This window comes from Choloepus didactylus, chromosome 26 (assembly GCF_015220235.1).
Source record: "Choloepus didactylus isolate mChoDid1 chromosome 26, mChoDid1.pri, whole genome shotgun sequence".
In the NCBI taxonomy this organism is placed as follows: domain Eukaryota; kingdom Metazoa; phylum Chordata; class Mammalia; order Pilosa; family Megalonychidae; genus Choloepus; species Choloepus didactylus.
In genome coordinates, this window is record NC_051332.1 from 5,656,704 (window position 1) to 5,677,083 (window position 20,380).

The 20,380-nt window shown below is 37.9% G+C and overlaps 1 protein-coding gene across 1 annotated transcript; it reads left to right on the top strand.

Annotated features, from left to right (window-relative positions):
• The first annotated feature begins 13,403 nt into the window (after positions 1-13,403).
• LOC119520882 (olfactory receptor 1019-like) lies at positions 13,404-14,336 on the top strand. The gene has a single exon (XM_037818748.1). The coding sequence runs from the start codon at positions 13,404-13,406 to the stop codon at positions 14,334-14,336; it is 933 nt and encodes a 310-aa protein (XP_037674676.1).
• Positions 14,337-20,380: the final 6,044 nt, after the last annotated feature.

Below are 20,380 nucleotides of genomic sequence, written 5' to 3' on the forward strand. Positions count from 1 at the left end.
ATATCTGAGTAATAATTTTCTTGAGCAAGTGACTTAGTATCCATTAACCACAAACTGACATTCTTTCCACCATTAACCATTTATTGAATAAGAAGAAGGATTTAAAATATAACTCTCAGCATTACTTATAAAAAATAAATTAAGTAATATGCTGACATTCTCTTTAGATGCAAGCTCTGGAGAAATATGATGGAATGAATTCAGGCCACTGACTATTTCTCTGCAGTACTAATATAATTAATAAAAAATTAAAAGAAAAATTAACATTGTCAAATAAGGGAAAGAGTTGAAACTCCTAGAGGGAAAAAAAATTGTAAAAATTGATGCAGCTATTATGGTTCCAACCTCACCCTGCCTTTCCATAGTCAATATCTACAGGAAAAAAACATGTCAGTAAAATCCTGAGAAATTTCAATAACTCAATAGAGAAACTGAGGGTAAGAGTGAGTGCACGTTCCAGACAAAACTAATGGAATTTGCCAAGGTAGTGAAAAAGCCCAACACCATGTTCCACAAGGTCACAACAGAACCAGGAAAGACAGCAGCACTTGAAATTTTCCAGCCACCATACTAAATTGGGGAATAATTGAATGCCAGGTGATCAAAATGGAAATAAGATTTATCACTAATAAGATGTAATTAATTTTGATACAGGACCAAAAAATTAATAAAATCTTAAACAAGATGTGAAGAGTCTAAATCTTCAAGTGAAAGAGGCAGCAGCTCCAGTGGTATTCCCCTCTATTTCCACTGCAAACCTCACCCTTTCCATGACCTCGGGTTATTGAACAGTAGTTAAAGCTGCAGTAGAGCAGTCCTCAAATTATAGCTCAGAAGTTAAGACAAAGTGCTAAAAAATCCCTTACTACTCACAGCAGTGAGTCATTTGAAACTGTCTGAAATTTAAACATGGGACCAAAGTAAGTTGATATCTTTGCTAATATTGGAGTGAAAAGATCTACTGGACACAGCTGGGGTAAAGGGTGGGCAAAAACTAGTCCATTCTCCACAGAAGTGTGTATGCATGCTCTGTTCAACCTAGTTTACACAAGATAGGGGCTTGATAGACTCACCCATAACAAAAGCTAGTATGTTCATAGAGTACCATGAAACTTTCAAAGTGCCGTCACATCCATTATCTGATATGAACATCACCGCATATCAGTGAAGATGAGCAGGTATTATTTTATGTCAAATGAGGTCAGTGAAATATGGAGATTTCTCAGCTAATCAGTGGTAAATCCTGGGCTAGAACATAGGTCTCCTCCCCCTCCCCCTCCTCCTCCTCCTTCTTCTCATTATTATTATTAATTAGTTTAAAATTTCCAAAATTGACAAACACCTTATACCTACTGAGTACCAACTACCCCTTCCCTCTTTCTCTCATCCCCTCATAACCTCAAATCTACTTCAGTCTCTATGAATTTGCCTTTTTTACGTATTTCATAGAAGTGAAACCTTATAGTATTTGTCCTCATGTGCCTTGCTTATTAGACTTAGTATCATGTTTTCAATGTTCATCCATGTTTTAGCATGCATCAGAATGTCATTCCTTCTTATGTCTGTATACATTGTTATACTTGTTTGAGGCCCTGATATCAATATCTTTGCATATATACTTAGGAGTGGAATTGCTGGGGCATACTGTAATTCTTTACTTCACAAGGAACCACCATACTGCTCTCCACATTAGCTGTGCCATTTTACATTCCCAAACACAGGCCTCCTGGTGACAATTCCTTTGCTGTTCTCAACACCATGGTGCCTTTCTGTGAAAGCTCTATTTACCCAGAAAAAACATGTTCTTCTATTTAATCCATAACTGTGAGTGTGGACTTATTGTAAGTAGGACCTTTTGATGAGCCTACTTCAGTTAAGGTGTGTCCCACCTCAATCGGCATGGGTCTTAATCCTATTACTGGAGTCCATTATAAGAGAATGAAGTACAGAGAGAAAGAAAGCCATAGAGGTAGCTGAAGGTAAATGGAACCTGGAAGAGAAGGGAGAGAACAGGATATGCCACCATGTGCCTTGCATGTGGCAGAGGAGCTAAGGATCACAGGCAACCGGTCTTCAGGAGAAAGCATCGCTTTGATAATGCCTTGATTTGGACATTTTCCCAGCCCCAAAGATGTAAGCTAATAAATTCCTCTTATTTAAACTAATCCATTTCATGGTATTTGCTCAAGCAGCCTAGGAAACTAGAACACTTTCCTTGTAGTGCTGAGTAACAATAAGTACTGAAATGTACTAACATATGTTGAGCATTTATGTGCCACAGGTACTGTGTTAAAAATTTTGCATGCATTATTTTATTTAAACCCTGTGGGACAGGTAGTGTCATTATCCCATTTTGGTAGATGGGAAATGTGAGGTACTAAAGATAAAGCTGCCATATGAGATACCTAGAATAAGTAAATTTATAGAGACAAAAAGATTACAGGCTATCATGGGCTGGGTGCAGCATTTCTGTTTGAGGTGGTCAAAAAGTAGCATAATATTGTGGACATAATTAATACTACTGAAGTTTACATTCATATGGGATATTTTGAGTTATATATATGTTACTAAAATAAAAAGCTAAAAATCTTAACTTTCCCAAAGTCACAAAGTTACTGTGAAACTATACCCAGGAAATGCACTTCATATTCTCTTAACATTTAAGCTCATTTTTAATGACCCCCTCAATTAATAGATGAGAGAATTAATATGCAGAGCACTTGATTTTATAATTCTCAGCACTACATTTACGCTATATAATATATTTAGTTACAGAAAATACCGCTATGTATCTCCTGAAGTTAAAAAGCAATTGCAGTTGTTGGAAATTGTCTTTTCTACAACTCACATGGATTTACTTGTAATCTTAATGAAATACCATTTGTTTAATATCTGGTGATGACAATTTTACAGTTTCATCTCCCTTGTATGCAATATATCTTCTTCTACTTTGATTTTGCAATCAATTCTCTAACCCAGAGATTCTGGATCTGAATTTTCATTTTCTTTGAGTTCCTGAACATAGTAGCAGAATTTCTCTAGATATTTCTAAGTGTTTCAGAAAGCCTTAAAAAGCATGTTATTTACTGCTGTTTATATTTCTCTTAATGTTTCACAAATCTTCTGAGAATAAAAATAGACTGAGCATTTATTTAACATATTTTCTTAGCAACTCAGTGCTCTTGGAAATTTGGTTCAATGGCTGGTTAGCAGAATTAATAGGAGTGTGAATTTTTTCTTCATGTCATTAAGTTATGTTGACAACACCCCTCATATCTTCTACTTAACTTTTGTAACTGCTTGAGTTCTCTTTGCTCCCTGTGCTTGCTCCTGTCCAATGCCTAAATTCACCAAAAAGTGGCAAAAGTGAGAAAAAAACCCTCCTTTTAGAGAACCACTAACTGTAATTCTTCCAGGTTAAGTGAATGGCATAATTAGAATGTATCTTAGAGATAGCCATTTATTTTATACATAGGAAAACTGAAGCCCTTTATATCTTCTTCTTCATAAGAAAGTTACTTTGAATTCTTACATGTAGGAGAGATATCTTCTTTCTTTCTTTTACTTTTCTTTGAAGGTAAATAGCCCAATTTGTTACATCAGAGTAAAACACATTTCAAAATAGAGCAGATCACTGCAATGAAGCTGTAATATTGCCCACAACTATTCCTATTTGTAGGGTCTCTATACTAGTCTCTGGAGGAAATATCCTGATTTATTACAAATAAGACATATATCTTGTTCTCTGTCCCTGAGGACAGCATCCCTTGTGTCACCCATTGTAGTTGTCTCATTTCTTCCCTCTGAACTAAGGACATATATTATTTTTCATATTTCTCTCCCTCTCCTTTGGGGCAGCTGGGCCCAGTGGAGAATGAGTTTTCAGTCCCACATTCCCAACCACCATGTCTCCCTTGGAAGCTAACAGTTAGTTCTCCTTGAGGGAATTGAAAGAATCCACAAAACAACAGATTCCCTTAATCTCTGGTCCCACTGTCTCAAAGGTATATGTTTACTGTAAGGAATTGTGCAACCTGAATTATGGGGAGTGGTCCCAGTAGAGGAGGCATGGAGAGGTGGAGAGAACCAGGGTTGAGTTGATTAGAACTATCTGGCTCATTGACTGTGTAGCTCCACGTACTTCATGGTATCTTTCTGTGTCTCTACATTTTCATTTTTAAGTGGCAATTCTGATGACTACATCAAGGGCTATCTGGAGATAAAAGAATGAAGGTGTATTACTGAGCCCAAAATGTCTGGATTATTTAGATGATTATAAACTTGAATTTAATCCACTACTACCTGCTTCCTCACTCTCCAGAAAAAGAAATAGGTATCAGCCTATATAGCCTAGATTCTGACTTACCAGGTGCCTGAATGAACAAATGACAAATAGTTGTGGGCAAATATTTCCAGGGTCTGAAATTGAGATGCATAAATATCTGAAGATCATTTAAAGTATGTATACTTCTTTGAGGAGACACTCATTCTAATTTGCCTATCAGTACCATGTAATTAATGCAATTTGCACTAGAAGCTGGGAGACACAAAGACACGAAGACTCCACTTCAACAAAAGAGGAGACATTCAACTTCTTACCAACATGTAGAAAACAGGCCAGGTTCCAAGTCAGTATTTGGGAGAGAAAAAGAAAGAGATGTGATGTTTGTGTCTTTGTGTCATAATCAGAAAATTGATTATGCATTATTTTGACTAAGTCATATCTTTTGTTTTTTGTATTTATTTATTTTAGTAAACTAGAAGGAAAATACAGTTGGTTCCTATCAACACAAAGTCAGAAACATAATTGGCACATAATGAAGATTTATTTAAAAAGTAAATAAATCACCCTTTCTCACCTAAGTGTGAATTACCTGTTATATGGGATCAGACTGCAGTAAATTAAAGCAGATTGAGATTTGTACAATGAGAGTGTGGATCAAGGTTGGAAAAAAGATCACAAGGCACTAAGAGATTATTGGGAGGGACATAGAATATGAGAAACCTAAGTAATAGCAAAGTGGTAGAATAAGACCACTGGACCACAAAGGTGAAATTGGACTGTGAACAGGATGGGTGGTGGGGTCTAGTCAGCCCCATACTATGAAGCAGAACATGTAGAGAGCTCTAGAATAAGCAGAGAACCCATGCCCAATCCTATGTTGACTGTCATTAACAGAGGCACCAGATTGGTTGAGGTGCCTAGATAACATACCTGTATCAGTCTGCATTTTTACCTTTCAGGTTTATGGAGATTTTGCATACCTATGCAAGCAGTCATACCCGATCAATTAGTTACTAAAATACATATTATTTCATCATAAATTAATTTCTTTGGCCAGTTTAAAAAGTACCACAATCAAACATCTCATATATTTAAAAAAAAAAAGTAATAAAAAATATGTGCAAATTAGAGAACTTAGTAAATTAGCAAAATATAAAATCATCCCATGTGGACTCTTGGGAAAGCTAATTAATTTTCTCTCACTCCTTTTTTCTGTAAATCAGAGACTCGATCATTTTATCTGAAACCAGAGGCAGTACTATTATGATCAGAAGATTCATTTGGATCACAGTTGAAAGTGTGGCATGAATCCCTAGGGAATAAAAGGTCAAATCTGTTTAATTTGTTTTGTGAATATCAATTTCAGACACTGGTCACATTTGCCAGATTAGTATATTTTTAAAACAGGGTCTCTCCATGAGAATTGCAGTGTATCATTTGTCTTGTAAAAGCTTTCAGGCATCAGCAAGATAACTTTCTCAGTGATGCCAAAATCACACCCTGTAGGCAGCTTTGGGATGGGCAAAAGTGTCGATGCCACACTTGTGACTCACTAAGTCATCTTAACTAGTGTCTGAAAATAATTTCCTTGTGTTTCCTTCTTTTATCATTAAGAGCAAAGGAAAAGCGTTCAATTCTTTAGGGGATGACAGATAAAGTTTCGAGTCTCCCATGAGTGTAGAAAGCATTTCATCATATTTCTTCTGGGGATTGAATGCACTGTGAGACTTAAATACCTTCCACACACAGGAGAAAGCATGGGATGAGCATGTAGCTCAGAAACAACTGCCAGAGCATTTCACTATCTTTGGATTCTTCTTAGTATATTTTCTCAGTATACGCAATCAAGAGAAGAGGAGACATTCTACTTCTTACCAGCAGGTAGAAAACAGGTCAGGTTCCAAGTCAGTATTTGGGAGAGAAAGACAAAGAGATGTGATGTTTGGGAGGTGGCACATCGCATCACCCTGTGCTCCTTTGAGCATGAGTTCTGCTTGGTGCCAGGTCCATGCCTTTTGAAATTTCAAAAAGAGACATAAGTCATGAGTTTGGCTTTCAGGAATCATATAATAGGTTTGGACTCAATGATTGCAAGAATTTGAAGGTTCCATAGAGACAGAGAGTCTGCATTTTCTGCTCCATCCATTTCACAGTTAACTACGGCGCATCCAGTTCAGCAACTCATCAATGATACAATGTGTTAGTGGCAGGAACAGGACTTCAGTGTAAACTTCCAGACTCTTACCCTAGTATTCTTTTCACATAAACATGCAAAAGCAGGCAATATATAGAAATCTGGAATATAGTGGACCTTTGTTTATTTCTATAAGACAACACTTTTGTTGGTCTTCTGTTAAATATTCGAGTTCATTGTTAACTAAGGAGTTTGCTTATTTACTTTTACCATTCCTACAATAGTCAGATGGGCTGGAATTTTACTAGATGATACTAAACAAGAAATTGTGAATGCTTTTTTTGGTCAAGCCTTGATTTTGAATTTTATAGTCTCATCTCTAATTATTTTATCATTTAATAGAAGTGCTATTGAAATAATATCAAACCTTTCACACAGGTTAAGGCTGCTGTGATACCTCTATGCAAAACACATGAAACCTCTTTTATCTAGGAGATATGAGGGCACGTTTGTCTACTGCATCTAAACATCTATACTAACACAGACTGGCCCAAAGCACTAAGCACCTAGCACATGCAATCACTGAATTCAGCACTTTATACTAGATATTCTAACTAATTCATATATTTTCTAACCAACTTTTTTTTTTCATTTTTATTGAGATTGTTCAGATACCATACAATTATCCAAAGATCCAAAGTGTACAATCACTTGCCCCTGGGTACCCTCATACAGCTGTGCATCCATCACACTTAATTTTTGTTCAATTTTTAGAAACTTTTCATTACTCCAGACAAGAAATAAAGTGAAAGACGAAAAAAGAAAAAAAAGAAAAGGAAACTCTAAACCTCCCCTATCCCTAACCAACCCCCCTCAATTGTTGAGTCCTAGTATTGATATAGTACGTTTGTTACTGTTTATGAAAAAAATGTTGAAATACTACTAACTGTAGTATATAGTTTGTAATAGGTATATAGTTCTTCCCTATATGCCCCTCTATTATTAACTTCTAATTGTATTGTCATACATTTGTTCTGGTTCATGAAGTGATTTCTAGTATTTGTACAGTTGATCATGGACATTGCCCACCATAGGATTCAGTTTTATACATTTCCATCTTTTGACCTCCAACTTTCCTTCTGGTGACATATATGACTCTGAGCTTCCCCTTTCCACCTCATTCACACACCATTCGGCGCTGTTATTCTCACATCTTGTTACCAACACCCCTGTTCATTTCCAAACATTTAAGTTCATCCTAATTGAACATTCTGCTCATACTAAGCAAGAGCATCTACATTTCTTCCATAAGGCAGGAGGGAGAGTCAAAGAAGGTAGAGAGGCAAAAGAAAGAGGAAACAAAAAAAATGACAGCTAGGAAGCAGCAAAAGGAAAAATAACCTTAAATCAAAGTAGAGTAAAGAATCAGACAATACCACCAATGTCAAGTGTCTAACATGCCTCCCCTATCCCCCCCTCTTATCTGCATTCACCTTGGTATATCACCTTTGTTACATTAAAGGAAGCATAATACAATGATTCTATTAGTTACAGTCTCTAGTTTATGCTGATTGCATCCCTCCCCCAATGCCTCCCCATTTTTAACACCTTGCAAGGTTGACATTTGCTTGCTCTCCCTCGTAAAAGAACATATTTGTACATTTTATCACAATTGTTGAATACTCTAGATTTCACCAAGTTACACAGTCCCAGTCATTATCTTTCCTCCTTTCTTGTGCTGTCTCACATGCTCCCCATCTTCCTCTCTCAACCGTATTCATAGTTACCTTTGTTCAGTGTATTTACATTGTTGTGCTACCATCTCCCAAAATTGTGTTCCAAACTACACACTCCTGTCTTCTATCACCGTGTAGTGCTCCCTTTAGTATTTCCTGTAGGGCAGGTGTCTTGTTCACAAAGTCTCTCATTGTCTGTTTGTCAGAAAATATTTTGAGCTCTCCCTCATATTTGAAGGACAGCTTTGCTGGATACAGGATTCTTGGTTGGTGGTTTTTCTCTTTCAGTATCTTAAATATATCACACCACTTCCTTCTTGCCTCCATGGTTTCTGCTGAGAGATCCGCACAAAGTCTTATTAAGGTTCCTTTGTATGTAATGGATTGCTTTTCTCTTGCTGTTTTCAGGATTCTCTCTTTGTCTTTGACATTTGATAATCTGATTATTAAGTGTCTTGGCATAGGCCTATTCATATCTCTTCTGTTTGGAGTATGCTGCGCTTCTTGGATCTGTAATTTTATGTCTTTCATAAGAGATGGGAAATTTTCATTGATTATTTCCACTATTATTGCTTCTGCCCCCTTTCTCTTCTCTTCTCCTTCTGGGACACCAATGATACGTACATTATTGTACTTTGTTTCATCCTTGATTTCCCGGAGACGTTGCTCATATTTTTTCATTCTTTTCTCTATCTGCTCCTTTGCGTGTAGGCTTTCAGGTGTTTTGTTCTCCAGTTCCTGAGTGTTTTCTTCTGCCTCTTGAGATCTGCTGTTGTATGTTTCCATTGTGTCTTTCATCTCTTGTGTTGTGCCTGTCATTTCCATAGATTCTACTAGTAGGTTTTTTGAACTTTTGATTTCTGCCGTATACATGTCCAGTGCTTCCTTTACAGCCTCTATCTCTTTTGCAATATCTTCTCTAAACTTTTTGAATTGATTTAGCATTAGTTGTTTAAATTCCTGTATCTCAGTTGAAGTGTACGTTTGTTCCTTTGACTGGGCCATAACTTTGTTTTTCTTAGTGTAGTTTGTAATTTTCTGTTGTCTAGGCATGGTTTCCTTGGTTATCCAAATCAGGTTTTCCCAGACCAGAACAGGCTCGGGTCCCAGAGGGAAGAAATATTCAGTATCTGGTTTCCCTGAGGGTGTGTCTTAGAAAATTGCTCCACCCTTTGATGCCTCAGGTCACTGTGCTTTTCTGCCCAGCAGGTGATGCCTGTTAGCCTATAATTATTGACTGGTGTGACGAGGTATGGCCGTGTTCCCCCAGGCTCTGGGGTCTGGTTCTGAATGGAAAGGGTCCCACCCCTTTCCTCCTAGAGAAGACAGACCCCTCAGGTGGAGGTCATTAGCATTTCAATGGTCTCGCTCTCGGCTTGTGCTGTCTCCACCCTTCCCGGAGTCACAGCCCTGGAAACTGAAAATGACTGGGGCTTTCTCCACTGAGCCAAAACAGAAACAGATAGTCCCCTTCTGACCCAGTCCACGGCAACCCTCCGGCTCTCCCAGGTCAGTCGTCACCCAAAGCCTCTGTCTATTTTTTGGGGCTGCGTACCTGTAGTGAGAAGTTCACACTTGCTACTTAAAACCCCAGTTGGAGCTCAGCTGAGCTATATTCGCTTGCTGGGAGAGAGCTTCTCTCTGGCACCACGTGGCTCCGCAGCTTGGGCTATGGGGGAGGGGGTCTCCCGACCTGGTTCCGCAGGTTTTACTTACAGATTTTATGCTGTGTTCTCCGGCATTCCTCCCAATTCAGGTTGGTGTATGATGAATGTATGGTCTCGTTTGTCCCCCCGCAGTTATTCTGGATTATTTACTAGTTGTTTCTGGTTTTTTGTAGTTGTTCCAGGGGGACTACTTAGCTTCCACTCCTCTCTATGCCGCCATTTTGCCTGGATCCATGACCTGCTTTTTTCTCTAGCCAACTTTTACATAAAGTTATTAAAGCAGTCATTATTAACCCTATTGAATAGGTACGAAACTGAGACTCCAAGAAGTTATATAATATGCTAAAAATCACTAAGGATATTTCATACAGACTTGATTTATCTGTCCACAATAATAGAGTAGCAAGCAGGATTTTTTATGATTGGTGAAGCACCTTCTCATACACTGCCTCATTTAACCAGCACCTGGAATCTATAAGGGAGGAAAGAATGATTTTATAAGCACATTTTCCAGTTGAGTGAAATGAATTGGCCAGAGCATACCCAGTTCAGTTGTGGCACAGTGTCCTGACTCCTGGGACTCTGTTCTCACCAGGCATCTCACACTTCCTGCATTGTTGCAGTCTGATACCACTCCTTCATTTTCAATACTAATGTCCAGGTCTGTTTCCTCATCTATTAAATGATGAGTTTGACCAAACGGTCCTTCTAGGTTTAACACTAGGATTCTTTTCTTTCACTCTAAAGTGAAAAAAAAAAGGAAGCTGACAACTGGAGGGCTATTTTTTCCTCTTTTTTTTTTGTCCCTGACGTGTCATTTTCACATTCCTGTGTGAGGCAATGGGGGGTGGGGATCAGCAGAGCATGGTGTGGGAAACTAGCAATCCCAGATTCAATGGCTGATTCTACAACTAACTTACTACATGGCCTGGCAAGTCCTTTCACTCTGATTCAGTCTTTGTTTCCTCAGCAAATGAAATCATAATATGTATTCACATGCAATGAGAATGAGCTGATTTGGAATAGGGGCAAGCACTTTGTTCTTTTTGACAGCTTTTTTGGAGGTATAATGAATATACAATATGTTGCACATATTTAAAGTGCACAATTTGATAAATTTTGATATATGAAGACATCTGTGAAACCATCACCAGAATCAAAGTATTGAACTTAACCATTGTCCCCAGACAATGCCTCTTTGTAATCTCTTCCTCCTGTTCCCCCTCACACAGCCCCCTCCTCAGGCAACCACTGATGTTTTGTCACCTATTAACTTGCATTTCTAGAGTTTTATAAATGGAATCATCTAATATATATGTCTTTGTTTCTGCTTTTTACAATCAGTGTAATTGTTTTGAGATTGAGCACACATCCAGCATGATGCCTGTATCAATATTTCATTCTCTTTAATTGCTGAGTAGTATTCCCTTTTATGGAAATGCCACAATTTGTTTATATAGTCACCTATGGATGGAAATTTGGGCTGTTTCAGTTTCTTGGCTATTAAAAAACAGCTGAACATTTGGCTAATGTCTATGCTGCTATGAACATTTGTATACCAGTCTTTATATGGACATGTGCTTTCCTTTCTTTTGGCTAAGTGCCCAAGAGTGGTGTGGTTGGATAATAAGGTGGGTAGTTGTATGTTGATTTCATAAGAAACTGCCAAAGCATGTCCAGAGTGATTGTACCATTTTATGTTCCAACCAACAGTGACAGAAGTTCCAGTCCATCTACTTCCTTGTCAGTACTTGGTATGTTACTCTTTTTTTTTAATTTAGTCATTTAATAAATATGTAGTGATAATTCAGTTGAATTACCTTAATAACTAATTAATAACTAATGATGTTTAGCATCTTTTCCTGTGCTTAATTGCCACAACATATCTTCTTTGGTTGTGTCTGTTCAAATTTTTGGCTCATTTTCATTGGGCTATTGGTTTTCTTATTAGTCAGAGTTGCCATATATATATCTCCTTTATCAGAAATGTGCTTTTTCCTAGGCTTTAGTTTGTCTTTTCATTCTCTGTCTCCTATTTGAGATGGTATACACATTCATGATATTAACAATTAATTGAACAGTAATAAATACAAAATCTTTGTAAATTATAAACTCTTGGACCAATATATGGTATGGTTTATTTATTAGAGCCCCCTCTTTGATATGGTTGATTATATTATATGCAGATTAAAAGATGAGGGCCCTACTTCTGCCTACCCTAGGACTTAAAGTAACCTGTGAAAGATATAAAAAAGACATATGAAAGACATATAAAGCTACTTCTCCACTTTCTCTTCTTTCTTAAGCAGCAACCTAATTAAAGAAGTTAGTCTGACTTCTCCCTTCACCTTTAGATAAGAGGCACTATTCATTTCTACATTATTTTTTCCCCATTTCCCTCTTAGAAATCTTGTAGTGGGGTCAGATAGTCATCAAAGGGAAAAGAGATTTAATAAATACATGCTCCTGTGTGACCACAGCAATGGGCAACACTTTATCCTCTCCTGACTGAGGGATCCTTGAATCTTATCTCTGAGCTGATCTATGAGGGGCTATTGGTTAGGCAATAGAAATTTCCCAAAGACACAGTTGTGCCTTCACACTAGTTATATCCCATGCTTGACCACTGAGTGCTTGCAAAAATCAAGGAATCCTAAGAACTGGTTTCATTTTCATGCATGATAGCCAAGCAGGAAAGGAAAGGCAGGCACAAAAATAAAGAAACTTAACCTCCATAAAACCACATCTACATGGAACACAATAAAATGTAGTGGGTCTGACAGACCAAGCTCTATTGTTTACTGGCAGTTGACTTTGGCAGTTACTTAATAGCTAGCCTATATTTGCTTATTTTTTCACATATGAGATGATGGTAATGATGACACTGGTCTCATATTGTGAGGATGAAATTGTGCAGTCCCTGCAAAACACTCAATAATAGTTTGACACATAGTTACACTAAAAAACTCCTGTTTTTTTTTTAAATATTGTAATTTTAGAGGTTATATTTCTCACCCTCTACTCCAAGTATTTCACTTTCTTTATATGCATGTGTGATGTGTTAAACTGTAAAATTCATTTTGTGCTTCCTCTCTATGCCTACCTGTAATGAGAATTAACATTTATTTATTATCTGAATTCATATTTTCTTTGTTTTAGAAAGAAATAAGGAATGCTATAAATGAATCTTTTTTACTAATTAGTTAAATGGGCAATTGCACAGACCAGGTCAAGCATTGGATGCCATGGGATAAATACCTCACAGCACCAAGGAGATTGTAAAATCATAATTTTTCATCCCCAAGAAGCTAATAACTTCTGTTTTGACTGGGTACCTGGAGATGACACATGACCATCACCTTCACCAAAGTCATTTGGGTTACCCTATTGGTCACAGAATCTTTTTACTGGCAGGGGTTTTAAAAATTGCCCCAAAGAAGCCTTCATTTACTGTAAGAATATATATAATTGTTATAATATCTCTAGTTTATGATTTTTTATCTTTAGTTTGAATATTTCCAGTGGCAAGGAACTTTACAATCATTAAGAAATCAAATCCAGGCACACACAAAACTGAAGAGATGAATAGAGGAAACCACTCAGTGGTGACTGAGTTCATCTTTACAGGCATCACTCAGGACCCTCAGCTGCAGATCATCTTCTTTGTGGTCTTTTTGGTGGTCTACATGATCAACGTAGTGGGGAATGTTGGTATGATTATCCTGATCATAGCAAACACCCAGCTTCACACACCCATGTATTTTTTCCTCTGCAATCTCTCCTTTGTTGACCTGGGCTACTCCTCAGCCATTGCCCCCAGGATGTTGGCTGACTTCCTAAGTAAGCACAAAGTCATCTCCTTCTCCAGCTGTGCCACCCAATTTGCTTTCTTTGTAGGTTTTGTAGATGCTGAGTGCTATGTCCTGGTGGCCATGGCCTATGACCGTTTTGTGGCCATATGTCGGCCTCTTCATTGTAGCACCCTCATGTCCAAGCGAGTCTGCTTGGCTCTCATGCTGGGCTCTTACCTGTTTGGTCTGGTGAGTTTGGCAGCCCATACTTCCCTCACCTTCAGCCTCAGTTATTGTGATTCCAATATCATCAACCACTTCTTCTGTGAAATACCACCACTCTTGGCCCTCTCTTGCTCAGACACCTATATCAGTGAGATCTTACTCTTCAGTCTGTGTGGCTTCATTGAATTCAGCACCATCCTTATCATCTTCATCTCCTATGCCTTCATCCTCATTGCCATCATCAGGATGCACTCAGCTGAAGGCCGCATTAAAGCTTTCTCCACCTGTGTGTCTCACCTCACTGGTGTCACCCTCTTCTATGGCACAGTCATGTTTATGTACCTGAGGCCAACATCCAGCTACTCCCTGGACCAAGACAAATGGGCCTCTGTGTTCTACACTGTTATCATCCCCATGTTGAATCCTTTGATCTACAGTCTGCAGAACAAAGATGTAAAAGCAGCTTTTAAAAAGCTAATTGGGAAAAAACCTCAATAAGAAAATGAAAACATATTACTATCACAGGAAAATGGTATTGGTAGAAGAGTTTTGACAGGAAAAAGAAAATGTTAATAGCTTTTCAAGAAATACTACCCACATTACCGTCTACTTGCTGAGAAAATCTTATATTTTGAAGGGATTTCTGCAATCCTTAACTCTACAATATGTAAGAAATATCAACTAATATTTTTAAAAGACACACTGAACAAGAACATTAGTTTTTTGTTCGTTTTACTTAAAGGTGACATAAATATCAATTAGAAATAGAGACAGGAATTGATAGTGGCAAAAAAACAAACACACAAGCAAACAAAAAAAAAAAAAACAGTCACTCTAAAGCAGATTTTATTCAGGGGCATGATAAACATAAGGACCAAATGTCTAAGCATTCTGCACTCTGAAAGAAAAGTCATAGCAAATTTAGTTAAAAACACAGAAAATGGGATTGGTTTGAGACATGACTTATTTCAGTACACAATACATCTATTCATATACTCAGCAAAAACTGATGCATGTTAGGTGTGTGCGAGGTTCTGGATGATACAAGGCTAGGATACATGTTTTGACAGCAAGGAGTCTATTGTTTTTCCAGTTACTATGTTATCTCTCTGAGTTTGGTGCCAGGAACAACAGCCTCAGGATTTGTGCAAGGTTCAAGATTAAGAACTGGGAACTTGGGATCTGATGCTAATTAGCTGTATGACCTTTGACAAGACTCTGTTCTTTTCTGTCCTTAGTGTACCCTCTGTCAAGCGATTGGTTTCACCTAATTGTCGCTGGATCCCTTTGATCTCTTCTGTCTAATATTCAAAAGTGGCAGGCATCTAAATTTTGTCATTTTCCCATATTGATATCCCTTCAGTCCTCAGGGAAACTCTAGGACCATAGAACCCAAAGAAAATACAGGTCAGAACAATCCCATAGTTTAAATTTAGAAAAATTTGTATTGTAACAGGTTTAGTCATCCTTCTCCCATCCAAAATTTCCTCTATGCCTATCTAGCCCTCTTTTCTCATCTCATTTAGACCTTAGCTTTTTTTTTTTTTGGTTACTTTACACCCTAATTCCCCAATCTGTATCGAATACTCTCATTAACTCTGATGTATCAGTTACTGATAATAGAAGAGGATTCTTCATTGCATACTCTCAAGGCTACAAATTTTTTATGAAAAACCAAAAATATCAGATATCAGAAGTTTTTTTTTTTTTCCTCAAATATGCTGAAATTCCATCACAACATCAGTTTAAAATACTTAAAATCAATAGTCTTTCTTCAAAACCCTTATGCTAGTACAATATAGTCTAAGGTCAGTGGAGGGCAATGGTTGCTGTAAAGTGTACAGCAAGTCCATTCATCAAGAAAGCCTCCAAAATGTTTTAGGGATAAGAGACCCAGGATGTTCCAGGCTTTCTAATGGGTGTTACTGTACATGTGTTGTATTTGACCTGGTTCAAAACTGCCTAGGTCATATGATGAATTTCCAAAAACATGTCCTTAATGTCACATTGTGGAGAAACAACAACCCATGACTAATGGTTGGATATGGAGTTGACAGTCCGTAAACAATCCAGAAATCCAGCCTTCAGTTTCTTTTCTGGAATTCAATGTGTAAATAATATATGCCATGTGAAAAATAAGAAAATACGTTCCTATAACATTAATTACAAACCAAGTGAGGTGGATTAAACTGTGTACCATAGCTTATTCTTGGTCTTGGTCCACATTCTGGTGGGTGTATTTCCATTGTAAATAAGATCTCTTCAAGATGTTGCTTCAGTTGATGCATGGCCCAACTGAATCAGGTTGGGCTTTAATTCAGATTACTAGAGCCCTTTACAAGCAGAGCCAAAGTCAGTCACAGAGAGAGAAGCCACAGGCAGCAGCCAGAAGCTGGAAATTTACAGAACCTGGAGAGGTTAACCATGTTCATTGCCCTGTGACAGAAAAGCCAAGGACCAAGGATTGCCAGAAGCCAGCCCTCAAATGTCACAGTTGTCTTGAAGAAAGCATTGTCTTGTTGATGCCTTGATTTTGGACTTCTCCTAGCCTCAAAATCATGAGGTGATAAATTCCCATTGTTTAATCCAACCTTTTGTATGATGTTTTCACAGCCAGGAAACTAAAGTAATTTTTGGTAGCAGGAGTGGGGTTTAGTTGTTACAAATATCTAAAAATGTAGAAACAGCTTTAGAATTGAGTAATGAGTAGAGGCTAGAAGATTTGTGAGGTGCTTGACAGAAAAAAAAATATCTAGATTGCTTAAATATCATGGACATTAAAGGTACTTCGTATGAGGCCTTAAAAGGAAATGATGAGTGGAAGTGCAGGGAGTAGGGGAAATGGAGAAAGGCATTGTTCAAAGATAAATGGCGGCGGAGCCCTGAGCTACCCTGTAGGCTACCTACCTGCACGTGGTAGGAAGCAAGGACTGGCTCTCTTTGGTGATGGGTTTGCTGAGCATGGGAGAAAGGCCAAAAGACACTTTCAATCACTGTAGAGGCAACAAAGCCTGGTGGTTATGAACAAGGATTCTAAAGCTTGACTCCATACTTACTGTCTGTGCAACTTCAGGCAAAATACTTAACTTCTCTGTGCCTCAGTTTCTTCATTTATAAATAGGGATAACAATAGTACTTATGTCTTTGGGGCCTTTAAGAGGATTGAAGAAGTGAATATATATAAAGAGCTTAAAACAGCACCCAGCATATGGTAACTGTGTCAGTTTGAATGTTTTATGTTCCCCCAAACTCCATTACCTTTGATGTAATCTTGTGTGGGCAGACCTATCAGTGTTAATTAGATTGTAATTCTTTGCATGTTTCCATGGAGATGTGCCCCACCCAACTGTGGGTGATGACTCTGATTGGATAATTTCCATGGAGGTGTTGGCCTGCCCATTCAGGGTGGGTCTGAATTAAATTACTGGAGCCCTATATAAGATCAGACAGAAGCAGCAAGCTAGTACTGCCAAGAGGGACACTTTGAAGAATGCACAGAAGCTGATAGAGGAGCTGCAAATGAGAGACAGTTTAAAGATGGCCGTTGAAAGCAGACTCTTGCTCCAGAGAAGCTAAGAGAGGATAAACACCCCAAGAGCAACTAAGAGTGACATTTTTGAGGAGCTGAAGCCTAGAGAGGAACATCCTGGGAGAAAGTCATTTGAAATCAGAACTTAGAGCAGACGCTGGCCACGTGCCTTCCCAGCTAACAGAGGTTTTCTGGATGCCACTGGCCATCCTCCAGTGAAGGTGTCCAATTGTTGATGTGTTACTTGGACACTTTATGGCCTTAAGACTGTAACTATGTAACCAAATAAACCCTGTTTATAAAAGCCCAAAAAAAAAAAAAAAAAAAAAAAAAAGGAAATGATGAATGTGTGATCCAGAAATTGTAAAAAAAAGCAATCATTTTATAAATGACAGAACTTGGAAAAATTGAACTCTGATGTCAGATTGTAAATGGAAATTTTAAACAACGAACTTGGATATTTAGCTGAAGCAATTTCTAAGATAATGCAGAAGTTATTGCCTGGCTTCTCCTGGCAGCTTATAGTAAAATGCAAGAGGAAAGGAATAAGATGAGATGTGAACTCTTAAGCACAAAGAAATCAGAGATTGAAGGTTTTAAAGATTCTGAGCCTATCAAGATATTGTGCTATGAGACTAGGCCAAAGGCAGCTCTATCAGGGACCTCCTGTTTTCAGGAAGTGGGTCCACAGAGGACAGGGCTCCAAGTGAGTGTTTGTTTAAATGAACAATCTTTTCCTAAACAGAGTGTGGCTGAACATGGATCCAGTCAGCCATTTCTGTGGAAGTCAGGATTGGAATTCAGTTATCCAAGAGGAATATGTAGAACATTCTATTGTCTGATGATTTGGATCTGCTTGAACTCCACCCAAAGCCAACAAGTTGTGTGTGTGTGTGTGTGTGTGTGTGTGTGTGTGTGTGTGTGTGTGTGTGTTTGAAAATTTTTTATGAGCAGAATCACAGCCAGCCTGGAGTAAAGGGGACAGAGGAGGGAAGAATTGAATTTCAAATGGCTTTAAGAATTGAATGTAGAATGACCATGGAAACAAAAGTCTGGACCAAAATATCTCTTTTGCCAAGAGAGCAGGCTCGCCCATTTCTGTGGAAATGCTGTCTCTGCCCCTGTTCTTGGAGGAGGTGAGTCTTGCATCTCATTGTTCTGGGAGTGTGTAGCCACTCCAATGCTCAGATTTGGTGGGGTCTGTGCCTCTTTCTTCATGGAGATATCTACCACTGCCCCAAACCTCAGCTAGGGTTGGGCCAGTGCCCTGGTATTTCAGGACAGCATAGCCACTATGCAAGAGTTTGAAAAGGGTGGGGCTGCCTCTCAATCTGGCGGAGAGGATGAAACACCAATCCATAGATGACTCTTAGAACTTGAAGTCTAATAGATATTGTCCTTCTGGATTTCATACTTGTCTGGAATATGTGACCCCTATTTTCCTCCCAATTTCTTCATTCTGGAATAGGAATCATTGCCCTATGCTTATCCCACTATTGTATACTGGAAGCAGATAACTTAATTTCCATGTTTTACAGACCCATTAAAGACAGGAAATTTTGCATACTCATTTTGATGAGACTTTGTATTTAGCATTGCTACTGAAATTGTGTAAAGCTTTTTGGGATATTGTGATGGGGAATGGACATATTTTGCATATAGAGAGAAATTTCTTTTGGGGATCTAGAGGGTGGAGTGATGTCGATTGAGTTGGACATGATCTTGGTCTTGGTCCACATTCTGTTGAGTTTGGCCCATTGTAAATAAGACCTCTTCAAGATATCACTTTAGTTGAGATGTGGCCCAACTAAATAAGGTTTAATCTGGATTACTAGAATCTTTTAAAGTAGGGTAAAGGTCAGATGGAGAGAGAAGCCATGACAAGTAATCAGACACTGGAAGTCAACAGAACACAGAAGGGAAAGAAGGAAGAATACATTGCCATGTACATTACCATGTTATAGAAAAACCAGGGACAGGCAGCCAGCCCCAGAACACAATAGTCTTCTTGGAGAAAACATTGCCTTGCTTACACCTCCATTTTAGACTTCTCCTAGTCTCAAAATCATGATGAAATAAATTCCCATTGTTTAAGACAACCATTTGCATGATATTTGGTTTAGCATCCAGGAAACCAAAACAACAAGTATATGCTATAATTGAAAGAACAGTTGCCTTAGACTCAGGAAGATCTATCTTTGAATCCCATCTTGACATCTCTAATCAGTGACCTTGTTGCTAGAGAGTTAACTACTTTTTGTTTTTGTCTGCTGTGTGCCATTCAATGAAAAAAGCACTTTATATCTCATGAATTTCTTACAACAACTATGCATGGTAGGCATATCCTCATTTTAAAGATGATGAAACTAAGCTCAGAGAAGCCAACAAACTTGGCAAGATTGATAAAATAAAAAACTGATCAAAGGTCTGCCTTTTCCACTGTGACTACTGGGAAGTATTCAATCTTTGGATCATATAGAAATGAGTTCTCATAAAGATTCTCCAATTTTCTTAAGCTATATGACATTAGGAAAGTGACTTAATCCCTCTAAAGCTCAGTCTATTCATCTATAAAATGGGAATAATAATGCTTCCCTTTTGGCATTTTTCAAATGTATAATGTGCCTATCATGTAAAAGATGCCTAAATATTAGTTTTGTTTTCAATTTTTCCTTCATTTATATGTCAACTAACTGCTATTATGCTATCAATGTGATTCAAAGAAGTGAGGAAATGAAATGTTTTGTTTTACTTTAGTTGGTGGTAGAGGTATGCACATCAACTTATAATAGTAAGAGAAATGGGTTGGAAGTTCAATCACCTTTGGCTCACTCTCAACCCCACCAATAGTTATCTTAAATAAATCACTTAACATCTCTGTACTTCAGTCTCTTCATTAATAAATTTAAGACTGTATTTATACTGAATTTAACCTATTAGTTTGCTCAAATAAGAGAGCAATAAATGCCTTTTGTTTGAAAAGTCCTGAGTTCTCTTTCATACATTAAAACTT

Coding starts and splice junctions, on each gene's coding strand:
- LOC119520882 (XM_037818748.1), top strand. CDS start 13,404: ATGAATAGAGGAAACCACTCAGTGGTGACTGAGTTCATCTTTACAGGC.